Raw genomic sequence first — 22,326 nt, 5'->3', positions numbered from 1 at the left:
TCTCTGCTTCTATCTGTTGAAAGTCTGCAATCGTTGGTCAATATACATGGTAGGTCTCCCGTTGTTCCAGGCTATCTCAAAAATTATAATAGGTGAAGCTAGCAGTCTCACACTGTTACAATTGCATGACTTTTTTTTGACCCAATGCAGATTGAAGGTGAGCTGATATGGCAGTGGGTCATGTGTGACAGGGTGGTGGGTATCTGGAACACTTTGCCAGCAGAGGTGGTAGAGGTAGGCACGGTAGATTCATTTAAGATGTGTCTCAGCAGATGCATAAGTAGGTGTGGAGCAGAGGGATACAGGTACTTAGGAACTGGGTAACAGGTTTAGACAGTATGTTTGGATCGGCTCAGGCTTGGAGGGCCGAAGAGCCTGTTCCTGGGCTGTACATTTTCTTTGTTCTTCAGAGTCATAGAGATGTACAGCACAGAAACAGACCCTTCGGTCCAACCCGTTCATGCCGACCAGATATCCCAACCCAATCTATCCCACCTGCCAGCACCTGGCCCATATCCCTCCAAACCCTATTCATATACCATTCAGATGCCTTTTAAATGTTGCAATTGTACCAGCCTCCACTACTTCCTCTGGCAGCTCATTCCCTACACTTACCACCCTCTGAGTGAAAAAATTGCCCCTTAGGTCTCTTTTATATCTTTCCCCTCTCACCCTAAACCTATGCCCTGATTCTCTTTGTTCTAGGAGCACTTGCATTTCAGGCTGTATTATCGTTGAGAAGGTCACTGAATTGCTGACTCCAGTGAGCGTTCACTGTCTCTTGGTCTTTTTGAGGGATGCTCTTTTTTTTAAACTCTGTGGATAGGTCCCTGGGTATTCTGGACCAGAGACGCCTTTCCATCATAGTTGTTGATAAGCTGCTGATGACCTCTTCTTCTACCCACCACCTAAGCTAACAGGTTCTTTGGTGCTCCTCGTCCTTCACTTACCTGTAGGCCTATTTCCTTTCAATTGAGTTTTAGTGGAAACTTTGGTTGGCTGCCTAGGAGATCCGGATCTCCTGATTGTTCTCACTGAGCTTGGTGTTTCCTGGTGAGAGGTCAAACATCTCCACGTAGGTGCTAACTGGGTGGCTTCTTTGTGCAGTGGCTGAATAATTTACTCCTTTTCCCATGGTTGCTAAAACTAGTTTTTGAGTCAGTTTTTTTTCAAAAAGAAGTGAATTTTGCCTATGTAGTAACAGCAATCATATGATAAAAATGAACTGTATATAAATTTTAGGGCATAAGATTTGTGAATGAAGCACATCCACTTTTGAAAAGCTGCTATTTGAAGAATATCAAAAGATATGGCCAATAGCAGTGATCTCAAATTGAGCAATAAGCCCCTCATGCAGCTGAACAGTCAACTTATAAATCCTTTGATACTTGGACACTGTCATATAACTATTGACTTTCCTCTCATTACAAATACTGAGCTGTTCATCTCTGATGATTCACCTTCAGTGTGCTAATCCAATGCAGTTTGCAGGATACATTCTTTACAGCATTTGTAGATGAACAAACAAGTTGAACTTAACTCTTATTAATGTGTATTCAGTACTTTGTTACATTCTCAGGTCTCTCTGTGGGGTTTTCATCCATCCTCATTAGATCAGAAACCAAGATGAAGATGCAGCTCAGAGGCTCGAAATAAGCAGTTTCTACACATTTCTGTTTAAAGTTATTTATATTAAACAGACAAATGGGAGGTGTAACCTAAAATACAACACTGCAACACCATAGGATTATTTTTGTATTTAATTATAAACTGTTGTTTGAAAACTTTCAGACACGTGCTGTAATGTAATTCTTTCCACTAATTGGGCAATAGTTAAATAATCTGCCTAACTGCATGAGTCCAAGTCTCAATATTTCTTCCACATGTCTATTTAATATTCCTGACTAAGATGAACTTATGTGAGAAATTGCTTATTTGCATAACTTTTCAGCTCTCTGGACTCTTATCTGCAGGGGTTCTGATCTAATTAAGACCGATGAAAGTCCCCAATGAACTTATGGGTAGGGCAATTTGTGACACGCAATTGCATCTAAGTAAGTTTGAAGTGAGTGAGTGCCAAGAAAGCAAATCCTGTTCCAATGTGTGACGTGTGCCTGTACTTGTGCACAAAGCAGCCTGGCAGCAGTATTGCAAATGAAAGGCTTGGTGAGGTCCAAAGCTCAGTATTGAAGTGGTGCTATAAGTGAGTTGGAGATGTGCTGTGATGATATGATGAGGCTGGTGCTTGGTAAATGTCAGCCATTTCAGATAGTGTGCGGGTGATCACTGCCCATGCAGCACACCCTGAGATATTTGGAATTCTGTCTAAGATGGCGGTCCAGAGAGGATGCCAGTGAACTGCAGCTGCCACATCCAAGCTCAGCCTTTCGTTTGGGAATTTATTCTGTTTAGTTTCTATTCAATGGCAGGGAAGAGAGAAGTATGAGGGAATAATATAATGTTAATTCCCCTCCTGAGCAAAATTCTTATCTAGTCATTTTGACTGTATTTGGGAAGTTGGACTTTATTTCCTTGGATATGAAGAGTCTGACTTTTCCATTCACTGTATTTTCCTAACAGTCTCACCATCGCCAACATTGTTCAGGGACTGGAAAAATTCAGCATCTTGATTTCCAGATCCTTCAGGGCAACTTTAATTCAAAATAAAATTTTTATGATAGAATAGCAGGGCAATCATGATGTTATGATCAAGGAATCCGTTTGTTCCCCATTGTTAGATATTCAAAAGTGGTCCACGCACTCTGACCAAACTCGTTAAAATAAAGACAAGCAGTGTAACAACAAGCAGACCAGGATTATAACCCTTGGATTGTAAAGGAATTGATTCTGTGAAATAATTGCTTTGTCTAAATGAAAGCTTCCTATAAAACAAGACATATGTTTTATCCTTCAGTCTACTTGCTGCTAATTTTGAAAACTGCAAATAAATTTACATTTACTAGCTGTGAAAATTCCTGATATGATGTTAGCACATAAATATAATTAAGCCCTTTGTCCTTTCTGCAACAACGACGTGTTCCAAAATAATGGCACAAAAATTACATGTGAAATCTACGTTAAGTGATTAAGCATGGTTATATATTTAGTTTCATTTATTAGTTACAAATCTAAACCTCATTGACCTCAGACGACACAGTAATGTTTCAGCTGATTGCACATCACTGATGGTAAATCTTTAGCTGTTTCTACTGAAAACGTGAGACACAGAACAAATGTTAATGCCATTAACATCTAATGTGCAGGCCCCTGTGAATGATGCATCTGCTCCCAACAATGAATCCACTCACATTAAGAGGGGTAGGATTAATAGTCACCTGAGTAATGCCACTCTCATCTCACACATCATCAAGGCCTAGCTGAACAGGATTAAGGTAGCATAAGAACAGTTAATCCCTGAGATGTACTGCTTTCAAAACCCAAAACACTATAACTCGCTGACCTCTTCTCAAATAATTGCATTTTACTAAAACGCAGGTGATGGACCAAGTAACATCTATTCTTATTAGAACTCCAGGAGGTTTTTTTTCCAGTATTAGTATACGGGAGCATGAGAGCAGATATTTGGTCTCCAACTGTTTTGTTTTTTTCTATATTGAGTAATTTAAAAATGGTGATATGTACAAGCCTGGAAATTTCCATGATCAATGCTACGATTGGTACACACATCAAATTTCTCCTTGCCATTTTAACAAGCATTATCCTTTCAAAATAGACCTCAAAAACAAATCTGAGCCCATTAAATGTCTGCATGATAATACCACTTATTATAAATCTATGTTCAGCTTCCTTCTTTTTAAAAAAAATTCTTAAACCAAATTTACATAATGGTACTTTCTTATCCAAGACTGTTCCTGAAGAAGAATATATTTAAATAAATGAGGTGGCAAATGTATTGCTAGCTTTGGATAGTGAAATATTGTATTTCAGGTAGCAATTTGAATTAAGTTTTAAATGCACAAGGTATTTTTTTCTTCAGAAATCTGAAATATTTTGTACCTTCAAAGCTTATTTACAACTTAGTTATTTTAGTATTTTCCTCACCAACATTTTTTCCTGACATTTCATGGCTGTGATTAATCCATTTTCTATCTGCTGTATTACCTTGAATGACAAGTTTTATAATTTTCCTCTCTCTCTGTAAAAGGACAGGACGTACACTCCACTTAGATCCTCTCCCAATAACTTACTTGGATCACAGAGCAATCTTGAGTGTTAAACCATAACTTTTACTTGTCCTTTGAAAGAAAAATATTTAGATTAGGGACAATGTTCAGTATTTGGTGATCACGAAATATTTCCAATTAAACGTGTTGGACTATAACCTGGTGTTGTGTGATTTTTTAACTTTGCACACCTCAGTCCAACACCAGCATCTCCAAATCATGAAATGTTTTGAAAGGCTGGTCATGGCATTAATCAATTCCAGCCTCCCCACTACTCTTGACCCACTCCAATTTACCTTTCGGACCAACAGATCCACGTCAGATGCCATATCACCTGCCCTTCACTCCTCCCTAGAACATCTTGACACCAAGAACAGCTACGTAAGAATCCTAATCATTGAATACAGTTTAGCTTTAAACACTATTCACCCCTCAAGACTGATTACTAAACTTAGTGATCTTGGACTAAGCCCCACTCTCTGTAACTGGATCCTCAGTTTCCTGACCCACAGGCCACAATCAGTGAAGATTGGGGACAATATTTCATCCTCACTAACACTCAACACTGGAGCCCACCCGGGGTGCATACTCAGCTCCCTACTGACAGGAGGTGGAAGACTTGGAAAAATGGTGCACTGAGAACAACCTAGCTCTCAATTGTAAGACAAGAATTTATAGCAAAGGTTTACAGTGCACTTGAGGATGTAACTTTTAAAAAAGGTTTTGCAATTTACATATGAAAGAACTGAAACCAACATGGTCATTCTAAAAGATGAGAGACTTAACAAACAATCCAGGTCTTTATCAATATATAATTTCAGTTACATCACACTGTAAACGTTTGCTATAAATTCTGTGTCTTACAATCTTATTCTCCACAACCACCATAAGCTAGTGCTTCCAAATGAACCTGTTGGACTATAACCTGGTGTTGTGTGATGTTTAGCTTTGTACACCATAGTTCAACAACAGCATCTCCAAATCATGTCCTCTTTTACACATTCTTTTAATCAATTGAAATCTGCATCCCCATTCTATGTGATTAAAGACTCAACATCCAGGTTTGTTCAATACATCGCATCAGTTGTATGACATTTTGATCTTTTGCTATACATTCTGTGTCCTACGATCCTGTCCCACTAGCTATCTGATGAAAGAGCAGCACTCCGAAAGCTTGTACTTCCAAATAAACCTGGTGTTGTGTGATTTTGAAATTTTTACACAATGTCTGGTTTTCTGAAGATCCAGGATGCAACTGATTGCACCTTAGATTTCACAAGCTCACATAATACAGCTCCACAAAAACCTCCAATGGGAAGGACTTCTACACCCTCGAGCACCAATTATATGGAACAAAATCAAGAGGATCCTCCTCTACATATCAGAAATGCCTATATTCTCATGATACATTTATTTCTTGAAATCTTTCCAATCCAAATGTCTTCAGGACATAAAATCATATCAAACAGATTGTTTTAAGAAGTGTGTTATTAATTTGATGAAAATAAATTACTAAATTGGTGGACAATCCAATAAAGTGATCATCATTTACCTGGGGATTTGGAACATCACAGAACTCCACTTTGCAAGATAAGGGTGTTGTAGAATTAGCAATATTCTTCTGTGGTTCATTAATACTGGCAGAATGCACATCTGCAGAAAGTTGTCACCAAAGGATTTGGATCTGCCTGGAAACTAGTTCCCAGCTATATCCTAGAACTCTTGGTCTTCACTGCCTCTACTAATGGTCTGTATTATTCTCCAGACAATAATGCATCAAAATGTTGGTTTAGGAAAGCTATTACAAACCAGATTGACAGATAAATGCAATCTTTAGTGCTCTAACTCAAACAGAGAACTGAAAAATCCAATGACAGAGCTTATTTTCATATCCTGGAAAATGATTGGTGATAAAAGTACTGGATGCTTGTTCTAAATATTTTTGTCTAAATTATGGGTTACTTGACAATAATTTAATTTTATCATAACCTAATTAAATCTGCTATTAAATGGCAGATGCAGATCTATAGAAAGATCAGATCTATAGAAAGATTTATCATCTATTTGTGTAAGGAAATTTAAAATCAACTTAAAATACACAGTTTGATTTCTTTTTAAAAATATATAACACTGATGAACGAATCTTTGCTTTACATGGGATTGCATAATTTTAAGCGCAGCAAAGAATAACTAAAACCAGTCAATGACAATCAGCTGTAATAATTTCCATACCATTGCTGAGGGTGCCAGTTTGCAGTCCACCTCCTATTCCTCCATAACCACGGTAACTGTAGTTCAGTCCGCCATTGATATACATCTGATCTTGAGAGTAGGAAGCAGCTGGCAGTGAATAAGTGTTGTGGGCAAGCTGAGCAGTCTCCCTGGTTTGTTGAGTATGTTTATCTAGTGCAATAGGTTCATCCTAAAGCAAATGGACAGCAAAATAGCATTAATAAATCTTTGGATTGTCTGTAGACTTTACAAAAAATAAAATCTGCATTTCTAGACTGCTAGTAACATGCGGCCTAAAAGAGCTTTCATCATTGCATATTTCCTTTAAATCTACTTTTTTTTTCTATTTAATACTTGTGTTACTGTCTTCACATTAATTAAAATTGTTGTTAGTGATCAGGCCCTAGCTTTTGTATCCACTATGAAGATATATTCTGAAACTAATGCTCTGCAGTTTAAGCATCAAGTACCAACATCAACTTACACTATACCAGACTTCTCAGTCAGTTAAATACACAAAATTGCTGCATCATTGACTTCTGAACTACAGTTTTCAGGCCCACCTTAGCAGAAACTATTCATTAACTCATTGAGATTACTGCAAAATTAAATCCATGTAATAAACATTCAAATATAAATGTTAGCAGAAACATGCAATATGAAAATTTACCAACCTCCCTCCTTGCCAAAAAGGACAATCAATGTCTCACTCAAAAGACCGACAAGTTGGTGAAATCTATATAGACTTCCACATAACAGCTCCCTTTTCATATACACACTATCAAAACATGTTATTTACTATGTTGAAGTAAATGTTGCATTTTATTGATAAGTCATAAAATCCTCTCTAATATCTCCATGAATTGATATCTGTGCACTCAAAAGAAATCATAAGATAGCCCAATTATGCAGAAAATTTATTTAGAAAGGATAGCCTTATTGGTCATTCTAAAGTAAATTCATTGTGGCTTTTAATACCCTGCTTTGATTCCATCATGTTTTGAAACTGATCCTGTTGGTTATGACAGAATAAGAGTTTCCAGGCTATTCCACGCACCAGTTCAGACTTTATCATGGGATGATGCAATAGATAATAATAAGCATTTCCCCATCATTATTGTTTGAAAGTTCTATTTGTCAGGCACATTAGCACATAAAGTGTTATTTATATGTATACTGTTTCTCACCATTAGTTTCCCTCGTAATAAGCACTATTCTTCAGTTGAGCTGGTGTACAGTATTTGTAAGGCTTTGCAAATAATGTTGTGAGATATGTCAAGTGCTCCAGCTCACTGATTTCCATATGTGCTCTTTGGAGAGCATATAGATTTTATGTGGTGAGGCCCCACACATGTAGCTCAGCTACTGTGAAAGCACTAAAGCCTAGAAATTACAGATACTGATATTACCAAATGAATGAATAACTCATCTCTATAAAATCCCTCTTTCTATTTTAAAGCAGACATTCACCAGAGTATAATTACCACGTTAACATCGATATAAAAAAGTAGACCTTTAGCCCCACTAGCCTGTTATGCCATTCGACTGCATCAGGTTTGATTTCCTGGTCTATTCTAACTCCATTCACTAGTCTTTGTTCTATACCTTGTGCTGTTGGTTTGCAAAGATCCATTGATTTCCTATTTAAAGTGATCAATTGTGTTATTATCATCTATACTTTTTAGAACCAAGCTTTAAGCATACCTCTCCTAAACTGCAATTGATCATTTTGCTGTTTGCAAGATTTTTTTACATACAAATTTTGCCCATTTTTTACATACAAATTTACGCATCATAATAATTTACTGGCCCTAAGGTGCCTGGAACATAATGAAGATATGAAAATCATCGCTTGATGCAGAATAAACTCTAAAGTGATACTTGCAGTCATCTACTAAGATTCTACTTTGGAAACAGAACTTTAAAAATGAACGCTTACAAGAAATTATTGCAGAAAATTACATTTTAAAAACAGGGAGGTACAAAACTAATATAATCCATAAATATAGGAGGTTGAAAAGCTAATTTCACCACCAGCGTGGATTTGATTAGATTACCTAGAGTCCGGAAACAGGGCTTTTGGTCCAACCATTCCACACCGACTGTCCGAAGAGTAACCCACCCAGATCAACTTCCCTCTGACTAATGCACCTCACACTATGGACAATTTACCATGGCCGATTCACCTGGCCTGCACATCTTTGGACTGTGGGAGGAAACCGGAGCACCCGGAGGAAACCCATGCAGACATGGGGAGAATGTGCAAACTCCACACAGACAGTCACCCGAGGCTGGAATTGAACCTAGGACCCTGCTGCTATGAGGCAACAGTGCTAACCACTGAGCCACCATGCCACCCTAGATAGATCTCACTCTTCATGGTAGAGTAGGCTCTGCTGGTAACACAGATTTGTGTAATGTACTGTTCACTTCCACAGATCCAATGAATTGGCTAGAAGCTAGCTCATAAAATTAGAGACAACGTTTCTCCAAATTATACATAAAACAAAATCTCTGCTGGAAAGTTAAATTGTACAGCGCTTGTGATTCCCTGTTCATTTATTTCAATTTCAAACCTCTTTATCTTTAGCAATCTGATACAGCATTTTTGAATACATGAACTCCTCAAAGTAATGTTCTATGTAAGAATGCTCAATAATCATTAAGCAGAATGAAACATATGTAGCACTATACACATTTCCCCAGCTTCAAAATCACAATCATTTTACATCTGTGGGACAGAAATTTTGTGCTAAATGGTTTATTAGTTTGCTTCAGTTGGTAAAACCCTTGGTGGAGATTCAAGTCCAGTTCTAAGACTTCAGTACTTAAGAAATGATTAATAAGTATTCTTTTGTTGAGAATGTTGTCTTTTGGGCAAGGTATTAAATTGAGCATGTGTCTATCTTTCTGACAATAATCCTGTTAAGGATTCCACAGAACTGTTTGAAAGGCATTTTCTCATGTTTGATTGCACCTTATTGACAAATTAATTGGCTATTCATCCATTTGCTGTTTGTGGCATCTTCTTATGCACAGCTTGCATGTACAGCAGACAAAAAAAACCTGAAATAACTATGGATGCTGGAAATCTGAAACAAAAACAGAAATTGCTGGAAAATATTAGCAATTTGTGTTTTTGTATATAGCAGATATTTTATTTCAAATCAGTTATTATTGAAATTTGGATATAAAGAAGTGGTAAGCAGTTACTGTTATGATTTTAGCTTATGTTATTACTGGACCGTTCAAATCCCAGACTGAAATCAAGCTTGATAAACTATATTTTTGTTTTTTATTTAATTTAAAAAAGGTGATCTTTCACCAGAATACAAGCACCCACGCTGCAGATCTGGCTTTTGTGATAAACATATCAGAAATTCAAAATCCAAATTCTAAAGTAAATGGTATTAAATATATATAAATCACACATTTCAAATCACAATTACATCAGTGCAATCTCTTCCGAAATTAGAAAGGAAAAACAAACTTAAGTGACTTGACAACAGTAAGCTTTCCATTCTTACTCTTCTGAAACTCCCTTTGATAAAGTCAACTACACATTCTCCTTCAATGGCTCTCTGCTGTCCCCAGCTGGGTAACTTTCACCTGGGTTCGATTCATATCTAGATAGAGGTTTATTTGCTATGCCTTCTGCCTATTCCCATATTCTTACAGCATCATCGCCCCCAAGGATCCATCTTTAGCCACTGCCTAGATCTCATCTACAAGCTCCAACTTGTTAACATCACCTGAAGACACAATATTAATTTTCTCATTAAGTTTCTCAGAAGTTTTCACCAATCAGCTTGATTTGTTTTGCCATTGGATCAAGATTGATCAGGATGAGACATTGGCCTGATGATGTGCTACTCTCTCACATTATAATCCAATTCATGCCTAATGACAGAAGTAATTGCTTTCAATCTCCATTCCCAACTCTGTTCCTGAGCTACCAACTCCAACCCTCTTCCTGGCAACAATTTGGAATTAAGTTGGTCTGTTTACAATCTTGGTGTCACATCTGACCTGTAAATGAGTTTCCAAATTTATATTCATACTACAACCAAGACTGCCTGTTTCCTCCTAACATTACTTCAATTTGTCCATTTCAGTTCACTTGCAGCTGAAATACACATTTAATTACCATTCATGTCAACTAGTCCAGTGTACTCCTGGACTAGTCTGTAAAATTGACATCATCTAAACTCTGCTATGTCTTAGTTGAACAGAATTTACTGCACAATGTCACCCCTGTGCTTGCTGAATGACACTGTCTCCCAATCAACCAACATCCTGATTTTAAAAGTTTAATGCTTGTTTTTGAATCCTTCCAGGCCTATATCCTATCTCTGTAATTTCCTCTAGTTCCATGATCCTTGAAGGTATCTGTTCTTCTCTAATGCATCCTCAGTAATAACTGCTATACCATTGATCTCCATGCCTTCATTTGCTCAGACCCCCAAGCTTTGGAATAATCCCCATTCTTACTTCTGCACCATACTTTCCTCCTTTTGGTTATCTGACCTAATACCTCTGGCATGGTGGGTGACTACAGTGGCTCAGTGGTTAGCACTGCTGCCTACAGCACCAAGGGGCAAGTTTGATTCCAGCCTTGGGTGACTGCCTGAATGGAGTTTGCACATTCTCCCCGTGTCTGCGTGGGTTTCCTCTGGGTGCTCTGGTTTCCTCCCACAGTCCAAAGAATTGCACGTTAGGTGAATTGGCAATGCTAAATTACCCATAGTGTTCAGTGGTGTGTAAGTTAGGTGCATTAGTCAAGAATAAATGTGGAGTAATAAGGCAGGGGAATGGGTCTGGGTGGGTTACTCTTCGGAGGGTCGGTGTGAACTTGTTGGGCCAAATGGCCTGTTTTCACAGTGTAGTTTTGTAGTTCAATGTCATCCTGTGTTTAATAACTGTTATGGACTAGGCCAGACCACTTAAAACACTCTTAAGCAGGCAGCCCCAGATTAGAGTTTTACAATTTGTTTCGCTAAGTGTGTAGTGAAAATTACCCAGAGTAAGATAGCTAAATTGACTAGAGATTTTAAAAAACAGACAAAAATGTATTCAGGTCACTTCTAAAATATGACCACTTTGGCCTGAAGTCTCATCTGTTTACATCCTTTTCATCAAAATCCTTTTCATCTCTATACCAAACCAGACTGATCGGAGCTCGGCCTGGTTTATTACTCCTCTGAAAAAAATCAAGGACAGAGTCTCCTTGAGCCAAGGAACAGCTTTTAGGAAAAAAAGGGACTAGCTTTGTTACATAATGCTACTGTGGAGTGCCTTGTGACATTTAATTACATTAAAAATGCTACTTAAATATAAATTGTTGCTGATAAATTAATTCCACTGTATTTGCATGACTCACAATATAGCAGTGACATAAGGCATAGTAAAACAGTTAAGCGGTGATGCATACAGTTGTAAGGCCTGAAAATGCTCAGCTATAGTTGTTTTCCATGATAGCACATGAAAACACATTCCACATGTTTACAATATTTTTATTTCTTTAAACTGACCTAAAATTAACAGTTTCATGTATCATCATTGAACTGCATCAAGTGACACAATAGCTGCCTATTGAAGAGAAATCATTGGTTCTGCTGAAGAATCATTCTGGCCAACTTTCAATAGAACAAAATTAATGAGATACACGTATCCTAGAAACATTGTTCTTTCAAAAACAGGAAGACAGATAAGGGTTTTAGTTAAATAGAAAATTAGCTAGTCTGAACATATCTCAGAATAAGATTCTTGGCACTGGAGGATAATTAGTTCATCACAAAGCACCTGTTTATCCAAATAAGGAACACCATTAACATGGCTGACTTATGGTAGGTCCCAGATCCTGGGTTAACTGTTGAGACACATGCAGCTTGGATTATTGATGGAGAATCCTCTCCCAGAGCCTTTGTCTTTGCTATTTACATGATCTTCACCAACTGATGTTGTATAATACTGGAATGTAACATGAACAAAACCTTCCTCTAATCCAAATAATATTCCATGAATCTGTATGAAGCTGCAATGAATTTTATCAATAAACATTTTAAAAATTAACAAGTATTTGACACAGTTAAAGCATTTAAAAGGAAGGAGTAAATGCAATGTTGCAGTCTGATATAATACATAGCTGCAGTCAACCTTTCAAAGCATCTCTCTTAAATTCCTGTTATTTTTATTTATTTGCATACTAAATTATCTCCATGTGCAGAAATGAAAAGCAACTTAATTTCCGAACCAAATCAAAATATCTCAAAGCATGCACATTCTTGGTAATAGTTGATTACAGAATCACAGATCATTGTAGTGCAGAAATGGGATGATTAATCCTTCAAAAAAAACACTCAATTTCAAGAAAACTTCTAATACTCTTTTGAAAGCATCCAGGAGCTTTCCCACCTCCACTGACAGACCCCAATGTCCCCTTCCCAGAACTGGACAGAACTAATACAAATGTTTTCAACCGTAGTGACAAGTTGTATTTATTTACTGCTTCCAACATAATAAAACACCCCAACATGCTTCACAGGACCATTATCAGACAAAATGTAAGAGCCATATAAAGACATTAGGGCAGATGACCAAAAGCTTGGTCAGAGAGGTAGTAAATTTGTAAGAAACATCTTGAAAAAGGTAAAAGAGTTACAAAGACTGAAAGGTTTAGGAAGGTACTCTGGGAGCTTTAGATCCAGGCAAATGAAGGCATAGCTTTTCTCAGCGCAGTTAATAATGGATTCTAGCATTTTCCTGACAAATGGTGCCAGGCTAACTGGCCAGCCATTCTTAATTCTTGGTCTCCCAGTTTTCTTGAAAATGGTGTCATATTTACTAACTTCCACCCTGCTGACACTTTTTTAGATGCAGGAAAATTTGCAAAATAATATCCCTAGTGTATCCTCTATTGCCTGTAGTGTTAGGTGCAGGGGTAAATGTAGGGGAATGGGTCTGGGTGGGTGCGCTTCAGCGGGTTGGTGTGGACTCGTTGGGCCGAAGGGCCTGTTTCCACACTGTAAGTAATCTAATCTAAAGTAATCTAATCTAATCTAATCTAATCATAATTTACAACATTAGGGGTGCAGGCCATCCAATCAAAGAGAAAATGTAAGAGAATTGGGTAGAAAGTTTGTGAGCTTTGAAAGATAGGAATTAATTAAGAATAATGGCGATTATTATCTTTATGACAACACAACAGCATCCAGGTTTTCTTTACTATGTGAAATTATTTTTAGAAAGCAATCATAAACAATATGCAATTCAGTGACTCATTCTTATAAAAACATTTCAACAAGGACAATTGTGAATAGAAAATCTGGATATATTAATGAAATAGATAATTTAAATGTTCCTGCATTTCTAGGATACAATAAGCCAGCACTCAAGTGAATGTTTCTGTAGCATTTCTGTGTGCTTAAGTGATGATTCGCCCACCATAAAGAATCACTGATTGCAAAGTGTAATCAACAGAAAATTAAACAATTGACTAATTGTCATGTGAGAGACAAGCAAATATGGCCTGTGCACTATGCATATAATTAATCCAGTTACAGAGACATGTTTTACATTTGTGATGATGTTTGTGAATTAGCAAATCTGGCAGGTCTTGGAATAATCACTGAAAGACAATACTGTGCTGTTATGTTACTGCTTTACATCGATGGATAGAGCTTCAAGAACTCATTGATACAAAACAAGTAATGTAACTTAGCACTTATGTCCTGGACCTTAGCTAATGACCCAGGAAAATCAGGTCCGGGGGAATTGATATAACTTCACAAAAATGTTGGGTAGCAGAAGGAGGCCATTTGGTCCATCATGTTAGCACAAGAGTTAGGTCCAGGACCTGAGGGAATAACTTGAGAATTTGTTCTGGGACTTCAGATAATATAACATGGAAATTCAGTTTGGGACCTGAGATAACATAATTTGAGAGTCATGCAGGAACCAGGATCCAAGAGAGGATGTGCACACACTACTAATCACTGGAGCCCATGCCTTCAGGGGGTCCTGGGAATGGGCACATTGGTCACTGGGGAGGATGAGAAGATAGTGGCAATCAGAGCAAGGTCACCCCTGTATGTGAGATAGGCAGAATCTATGAGGTGATTCTTCAATAACAATCTGTTTCTCTCCCACATTAGTGAACTTAGGAGCATTAAAAGTGAGAGAGAAATGTGAGTAAAAGAGGGACAATTTGGAAGGTAAGTGGCTGCAGTGAATGAGTCATTGGGATTGCTGCCAGTAGGTGATTCGAACTTGGGTTTTCAAATGCAACTCTGAACATCAGGACTTCAGCTCCCAACAAAAAAAGACATTGAGAGGAAAGTGGATGAAATTCTGATGAATGGCTAGGATCTGTCTCAGGCATAGCCCTTGCTAGGGAGCTGAAGTATGCCCATGTTTGTCCTGTTGGGACTTCTGTGAACAGCACAAATGGGGCAGAAATTTGACAACTGTTTGGAACTCAATTCATGTTCTTACCTATTTAAGCAGTTAGAATTTTGAGACCGCAGTCATTTTTTGACAGAGAATGTCTGTTTGCTGATGTTAAATTTTAAAATTCTTGTAAGTAATCCAGTATTTGAGTTACAGAATAGCTGTTATCTCAGACTGGGTACAACCTCAAAATAATTCTCTGATTTATGTACAGTCTGATGTTTTCTTCTGACTGCTGTCACTGTAGTAAATCTGTGGGATAAGCTGTTAGGTCAATTGCCAGAATGGAAACATAACTGCTTTGGCTGCAAACTGTATCCTCTGGGTCTTGCCTTGGAGCTACACTAAACGATTTTGACCACACACATGCCTGTATGGAAAACTCTTCTGTTGCCATTGGCATTGATTCTGTATAGATTATTTTTGCTTGTTTAGTCATGGATGTTCCTTGAGAATTTCAACAGAATGGCAACTTCTCTAAAATCAGACACAACAACTTCCACCAGTTTAGTTGAGGGATGCCGAGACTCATTTTATGTATACTGAGGTCTTGTTTGGTGATCATTCAGAGGTTCACACAAGGCAGTCTTTTTGCCCACATGTCCTTGCATGATCCTCAACAATTATAAATACCAGATGTATCTCTGAGTGGCTTTGTAGGCCTTGAAAAGATGCTCATGGTAACAAAAAAAATATTCTGACATTTATAGCATCAGAGCACAAGGGGATGTTCTACATACAGTGTCTTTACTCTCTCTTTGAGAGAACAATATAATTAAGCCCACTCTCCAACTTTCACCCCACAGCCACACAAAATATATCTTCCTCAGTATATATCAAATTTGCTTTTGAAACTTGCAACTGATAGAGTCAGAAAACAATCAGTTTAAGTCAGCCAGAGCATAACCAGTTGCTGTATAAAAATAACTCTCTTCATTTCTCCTGACTTCTGTGCCAATTAGTTTAAACTGAATGCTCTGAATGTCTACGGTTGTGAAATCAGAATTTCTCATGAAATGTCATGGAATTCAACAAAGTATACAGAATCTTCTAAGGGTCTATGTAACGTGGACTATGATTTGTGACAAGAGTCAGATGAGAGGTCTGGTGAGGCTGACTTCTACCTTGGGAACATCTTGCTCCATCTTTTATACTTTTGACAAGTGGAATGGAAGGTGTCTCACTAGGCAACAGCAAGTTCCCAATTAAAGGTCCCAGAGATTTATCCACCGTTACATTCTCTAAGATCTCCCGAACTTCTTCTTCTGTAATGTGAACTGTTTTTAAAACATCGAAGTCTATTTCTCTGCATTCTTTACACTCCATTTCTTTCTCCACCATAAAAATATTCAGTTAGTACCTCTCCCATCTCCTGGTGTTCAACATAAAACATCTAATTAATATTCAGCTTCCCATTTTATCAAATGCGCCAAAGAAGCTAGGCATCAAGAGAACTCAATATGGAAATCAAAGTGACCACCTGGTAACTTCAGCATGAAGCAGCATTCAGGACATGATCTATGGGCACTAGCCATAGATAATGGGAACCAATGTCTGCCAACCTCTCCAACAGGCCGTTTAGGAGGTATGTATCTACACTGCATTAAGCACTGGTAACTAGAATTGAAAGGTTGGAGCACAGACACTTTGCACACAAGTACAAGCATCTAGCTCATAGATTAGACCCTGCTCCCACGAGGAGGTTGAGCAATTAATCAACTTCACCAACACATTCCACCATGACCTTAAATTTACCTGGACCATCTCTGACACCTCCCTCCCCTTCCTGGACCTCTCCATCTCCATTAATGACGACCGACTTGACACTGACATTTTTTACAAACCCACCGACTCCCACAGCTACCTGGATTACACCCCTTCCCACCCTACCTCTTGCAAAAATGCCATCCCGTATTCCCAATTCCTCCGCCGGATCTGCTCCCAGGAGGACCAGTTCCACCACAGGACACACCAGATGGCCTCCTTCTTTAGAGACTGCAATTTCCCTTCCCACGTGGTTAAAGATGCCCTCCAACACATCTCGTCTACATCCTGCACCTCCGCCCTCAGAGCCCACCCCTCCAACTGTAACAAGGACAGAACGCCCCTGGTGCTCACCTTCCACCCTACCAACCTTCGCATAAACCAAATCATCCGCCGACATTTCCGCCATCTCCAAACAGACTCCACCACCAGGGATATATTTCCCCCCCACCCCTTTCCGCCTTCCGCAAAGACCGTTCCCTCCGTGACTACCTGGTCAGGTCCACGCCCCCCTACAAGCCACCCTCCCATCCTGGCACTTTCCCCTGCCACCGCAGGAACTGTAAAACCTGTGCCCACACCTTCTCCCTCACCTCTATCCAAGGCCCTAAAGGAGCCTTCCACATCCATCAAAGTTTTACTTGCACATCTACTAATATCATTTATTGTATCCGTTGCTCCTGACGCAGTCTCCTCTACATCGGGGAGACTGGGCGCCTCCTAGCAGAGCGCTTTAGGGAACATCTCCGAGACACCCGCACCAATCAACCACACCGCCCCGTGGCCCAACATTTCAACTCCCCCTCCCACTCTGCTGAGGACATGGAGGTCCTGGGCCTCCTTCACCGCCGCTCCCTCACCACCAGACGCCTGGAGGATGAACGCCTCATCTTCCGCCTCAGAACACTTCAACGCCAGGGCATCAATGTGGACTTCAACAGTTTCCTAATTTCCCCTTCCCCCACCTCACCCTAGTTCTAAACTTGCAGCTCAGCACTGTCCCCATGACTTGTCTGGACTTGTCCTACCTGCCTATCTCCTTTTCCACCTATCCACTCCACCCTCTCCTCCCTGACCTATCACCTTCATCCCCTCCCCCACTCACCCATTGTACTCTATGCTACTTTCTCCCCAACCCCACCCTCCTCTAGCTTATCTCTCCATGCTACAGGCTCACTGCCTTTATCCCTGATGAAGGGCTTTTGCCCGAAACGTTGATTTCGAAGCTCCTTGGATGCTGCCTGAACTGCTGTGCTCTTCCAGCACCACTATTCCAGAATCAGAATGCATCTAAGGGCAACTTGCTTGCTTTCTTAACATCTACATTCATGCTAGCAGCACTCAAGCCTTGACTTGCCTGTTAGCACACTGGCAGTTCAGCTAGAGCCCAGCTATCTGTACAGCAATATTGAGGTACTCTTTAGTGTCAACACACAAACAGGTTGCTTGTCAATGGGGATGTGTCCAGGGAGGGGTGGGAAGCCTTCCTCTATGACAGGCCAAAACATCAACATAACAGCTACAGCAAATTCTGGATGCCTGTGCGTGAAAAACACTACATGCTAAGTCAACTAAAGGTTCATGTCGGAAATTGGGTGGAGGCCAACGTTCACTTCAGGCAAGGGAGGGTGATGTCAGTCAAGAGGACCCATTAAAATCAATCACTGGCACAATCCGTACACATTCCAGAGGCTTGGATACTATCATTTGCTCACGTGGTCCATTCACAGTCATCACTAGTCAGGGAGCTGCAAAGACAGCGGTCAGAGGAATGCTCAGTTATGTGTAGAGGATGTTCATTGCAATTGGTTAGAGGTTTGGGTGTTGGGATCCATCTGTTGTTTGTTAAGCAGGGTATGAGTGTACAGGCGGTCAGTAAGGGTGGTGGGGGCATCAATTCCAAAAGGGGTGGGATAGTCAAGGCTGGATAGTGGAAAACAGAGGAATTTGCAGAGGCAGGCTCCAATGCTGATGATGGCCACTGTGAGCTGCATTTCCTGCCATCACTTGCTGTTCATTAAATGCAGAATGCTACTAGAAAATGGCTGGGGAAACATGGGAGGTGGCAGAGTTGGTGTCAGTTTGATGGGCAAAAGTGTGGCATTCACAGTTGCTGGATGGGGGACTTTACAAAACAATTACATGAAGCAATCATTTGTAAATCCCAGCTACATTTAATTTGCAGTCACAAAATAACCCATTTGTTATGCAAGTAGGGTGAACATCTCAGGGTTTATACACTGGGCAAAGGCAAATTGAACAATGGCATCTCAATAATACTACAGTTAGTACCAATGTCTTAAAAAGATGCCAATGCTGGTGAAAGGTGAACTATAATACATGCAATTTCCAAGGGTGCTGTGGGAGGTACACACCATCACTTCATCATCTGTCATGCAAGTTTAATGATAATCCGTACTGAATGCAATGAAGAGTTTAATGATTGATGTAGGTCAGGGTTACAAAGAGATTTGGAGCACAGAGACACTCCCTTTTGATGTAATGGGCTGGTCACTTAGCCAGTGCAGCACCTTCACCAAATTGGTGCACATGCTGAGGCTCTAGCTGAATGAACAATGCAGATATGGCCCTTGTTGTCAGAGGGCAGCATGTCTCACTGTATGGAGGAACGTGAGCAGCCTTTTGCAGGGTAAGCCACCAATGACTCTTCTAATACCCAGCAATCTCTTTCACCTCGGGTGTTCCCAATTCAGGGTTGTTTCACCCAGGAACCTTGAATCCTGACACTGGTGAGATGGAGTTCGCTGTGGATCCCTCTTAAAAAGGTGACAATGGATACAGAAGGAACTGGGTTAAAAGCAGTAGAGGTTAGTGCTGCAGCCTGGGCAGAACATAGCTGGTTTTCTCTAGGTGCAGGGTGTCATCCTTGCACACATATTGCACTTAGAGGGCCACTCTCCTGTACTAGGTGAATTTGAGGGTCCGGGTGCCTTACAAAGTTGGTGTCAAGCTTACATCTTAGAGGTATTATTGATCACAGACCTAAACTTACAAGCGTTTTGTTTTTCTTTCTAGTTTTTAATGGGACATGGCCAGTATTTATTGTCCATCTCAAATTGCCCGTAATCAAGTAGCTTGCTGAGCCATTTTATAGATAATTAAGAGTGAACCATATTGCTCTGGGCCTGAGGTCACATGTATGCCAAACCCCAGGTCAGGATCACAGATTTCCTTTTCATTAGTGAATGAGATGTGTTTTTACAACAGTCAATGATTGTTGCATAGTCACCATTACCACAACCCTATCAGCAATCTATTAAAATGCAGATCATAGCACAATATGAAAAATATCAGTTGATGGTATTTAAAAATATTAAAAGATAGCAAGTGTACTATATGAAACATATTAATTGATGTCAAATATTTCGACAATGTAGCTCAATGAATTTGTATATTTTTTTCTGAGCAATGTATTTGTAATTATTTATCAGTAACTAGCTTTTAGGTCGATATACTCCTTGATTTCAGAGCCCCTTCCTCCAGGCTTTTTGTTTCCTAAAATAAATAATATTTTGTTTTTAAATTGTTCTATAATCCAATGATTATCAATTCTACATCTTTCACCAATCATGTGGATTGTGGATGGAATTTTGAAATGATCATTCCAGCTGTAATAGCAGACCTTGTAACAAGTCAGGAAAAACAACCTTAATGCAAGAAGGAGAATGTACTGATGGTACTGAGGAATTGGAAGATCACATACTAGATTTTACAAGGATAGTTCAACAGGATTTAGACCTGTCTGATTTGTAGCAAATGCAGTTGAAAACAAACAAATGCAAGGCATTGTGTGCTCCAGCTAAAAATAGAAGAATTGAAGATAATTTGCCATGGAAAAATTAAAAAGCCTCAAGATGTGTTAGTTGGCTTGTATTCACCAAGTCTGAGCAGTGTAATAAGCAATAACAGTGCAAGTAGGATATGGGTTTATATCATTAAATCAGATGCTTTCAATCTTCTAGATACCACACTGAAGCAGTACTGACCTCGGCTATAACTTCTCCACTAGTACAGTGTACAGTTTTGGAACATGACGTAAGAGGATTATGGAGGCCTTGGAGATAATCTGGTTATCTGGATGCTATTTGGCTCATTGGTCTGCTATCTGGCTCGTTGGTCTAGGCATACGATTCTCGTTTAGGGTCTTCTACTGCGCAAACTTGCGAGAGGTCCCGGGTTCACATCCCGGACGAGCCCGCGTCTCCTTATTTCTTTTATGGGCGGCACGGTGGCACAGTGGTTAGCACTGCTGCCTCACAGCACCAGAGACCCGGGTTCAATTCCCACCTCAGGCAACTATCTGTGTGGAGTTTGCACATTCTCCCCATGTCTGTGTGGGTTTCCTCCCACAGTCCAAAAATGTGCAGATTCGGTGAATTGGCCATGCTAAATTGCCCATAGTGTTAGGTGAAGGGGTAAATGTAGGGGAATGGGTGTGGGTGGGTTGCTGTTCGGAAGGTCGGTGTGGACTTGTTGGGCTGAAGGGCCTGTTTCCACACTGTAAGTAACCTAATCTAATCTAAATAATGCAAGAATATCAATTATGCTAATGAACAGTTTCTGAGGGAAAAGCTATGAGAAACAACATGCTGAAGTACAGATCTTAAGCCTTCAGTGCTTCATATGTTTTCTTTTCAGTATATAAAATATTCTCAGATCAACTAGCAATATTTCTTTTGACTAACACTGTCCCAGTTTCCAAAAAGAATATATACATTTAGTACAGTAGTGAAAAGTTACTCTGCGGTAATATTTTCCAATACAACAAAATACAGAACAAAAGAAGACAGCATAAATCCCCAAACAAATTGGGACAAATTCAGAACTGACGTAGTTCTTTTCAGTTTGAAATATGTTGTCAGAAAGAATAATTAGGAGTAAAACTCTTATCTCATTTAAGAATCAGCTAGATTCTGTAATGAGACGGCAGTCAAATTGATATTCCGGAAGATTGAGACTGAACTGACTAAAGGGCTTTTTTCATTTAATACAATTCTTGGATCATTGTATAGACACAGCATTGCTGCGAATCTTGTGATCCAAGTATCTCTGAATCTCTTTGTGTTAAATCAGTCACTTAATGTGTTTTTGCAAACTGTATAGCATGGAATCACTGAAACTGCAGAAGAGGTATGCGGTCCATTATGGGTGGAGTGTTCTACTGGAGTGAATTATTTTGAACCAATACCTCTGTCTTTCTCCAAATCCATTGAGTCTGCTTCACTATTATGTTCACTTTTTATCAATTCACAATCTTTCTTTATTTGCTCTCTTAAAAAATTCATCAAATTTGCACCACCGCATTTTGATATTTGTTGATTCTGGGATAAGGTTTGTATACCAAAAGGATCATCTGTAATTGGCAGTGATGCAAAATAATGTAAATTGCAGTATGAATTTTTTTTTAATTCTGGAAGACTTTCTATAAAAACAGCCCAGAATAATTGGAATTGAGAACAAAATGTCTCATAAGGGACTGTAATCGCTACTTCATCCAGCATGAGAATAAATGTACAGCAGCAGGACATCAGTTCAGCTCTGTCATTCAAACAGACCATGGCTCTTTACCTGTCTTTGCTCCAGTTTCCTTGATGTCCTCAGCAAATAATTTTAGTTTTGAAAGCATCAGTTGCTCAAGTATTCACAACAATTTGGGGAATTGCGTTCTAAATTTCTA

At 39.3% G+C, this 22,326-nt stretch overlaps 1 protein-coding gene across 2 annotated transcripts in view; it reads right to left on the bottom strand.

Annotated features, from left to right (window-relative positions):
- The window catches only part of nol4lb (nucleolar protein 4-like b), a 521,420-nt gene that overhangs the window by 6,439 nt on the left and 492,655 nt on the right, over positions 1-22,326 (bottom strand). For both annotated transcript variants that reach the window (XM_087994840.1, XM_087994841.1), the window contains one exon: positions 6,417-6,606. In XM_087994840.1, coding sequence (XP_087850966.1) covers positions 6,417-6,606 — 190 coding nt within the window. The remainder of the gene's footprint in view (positions 1-6,416; positions 6,607-22,326) is intronic.

The sequence above is a fragment of the Chiloscyllium plagiosum genome, unplaced genomic scaffold (assembly GCF_037043375.1).
Source record: "Chiloscyllium plagiosum isolate Xiang-an unplaced genomic scaffold, Cpla_swu_hap1 HiC_scaffold_15, whole genome shotgun sequence".
In the NCBI taxonomy this organism is placed as follows: domain Eukaryota; kingdom Metazoa; phylum Chordata; class Chondrichthyes; order Orectolobiformes; family Hemiscylliidae; genus Chiloscyllium; species Chiloscyllium plagiosum.
Note: the sequence above shows the minus strand (reverse complement) of the source record. Positions and strands in the feature narration are given on the sequence as shown.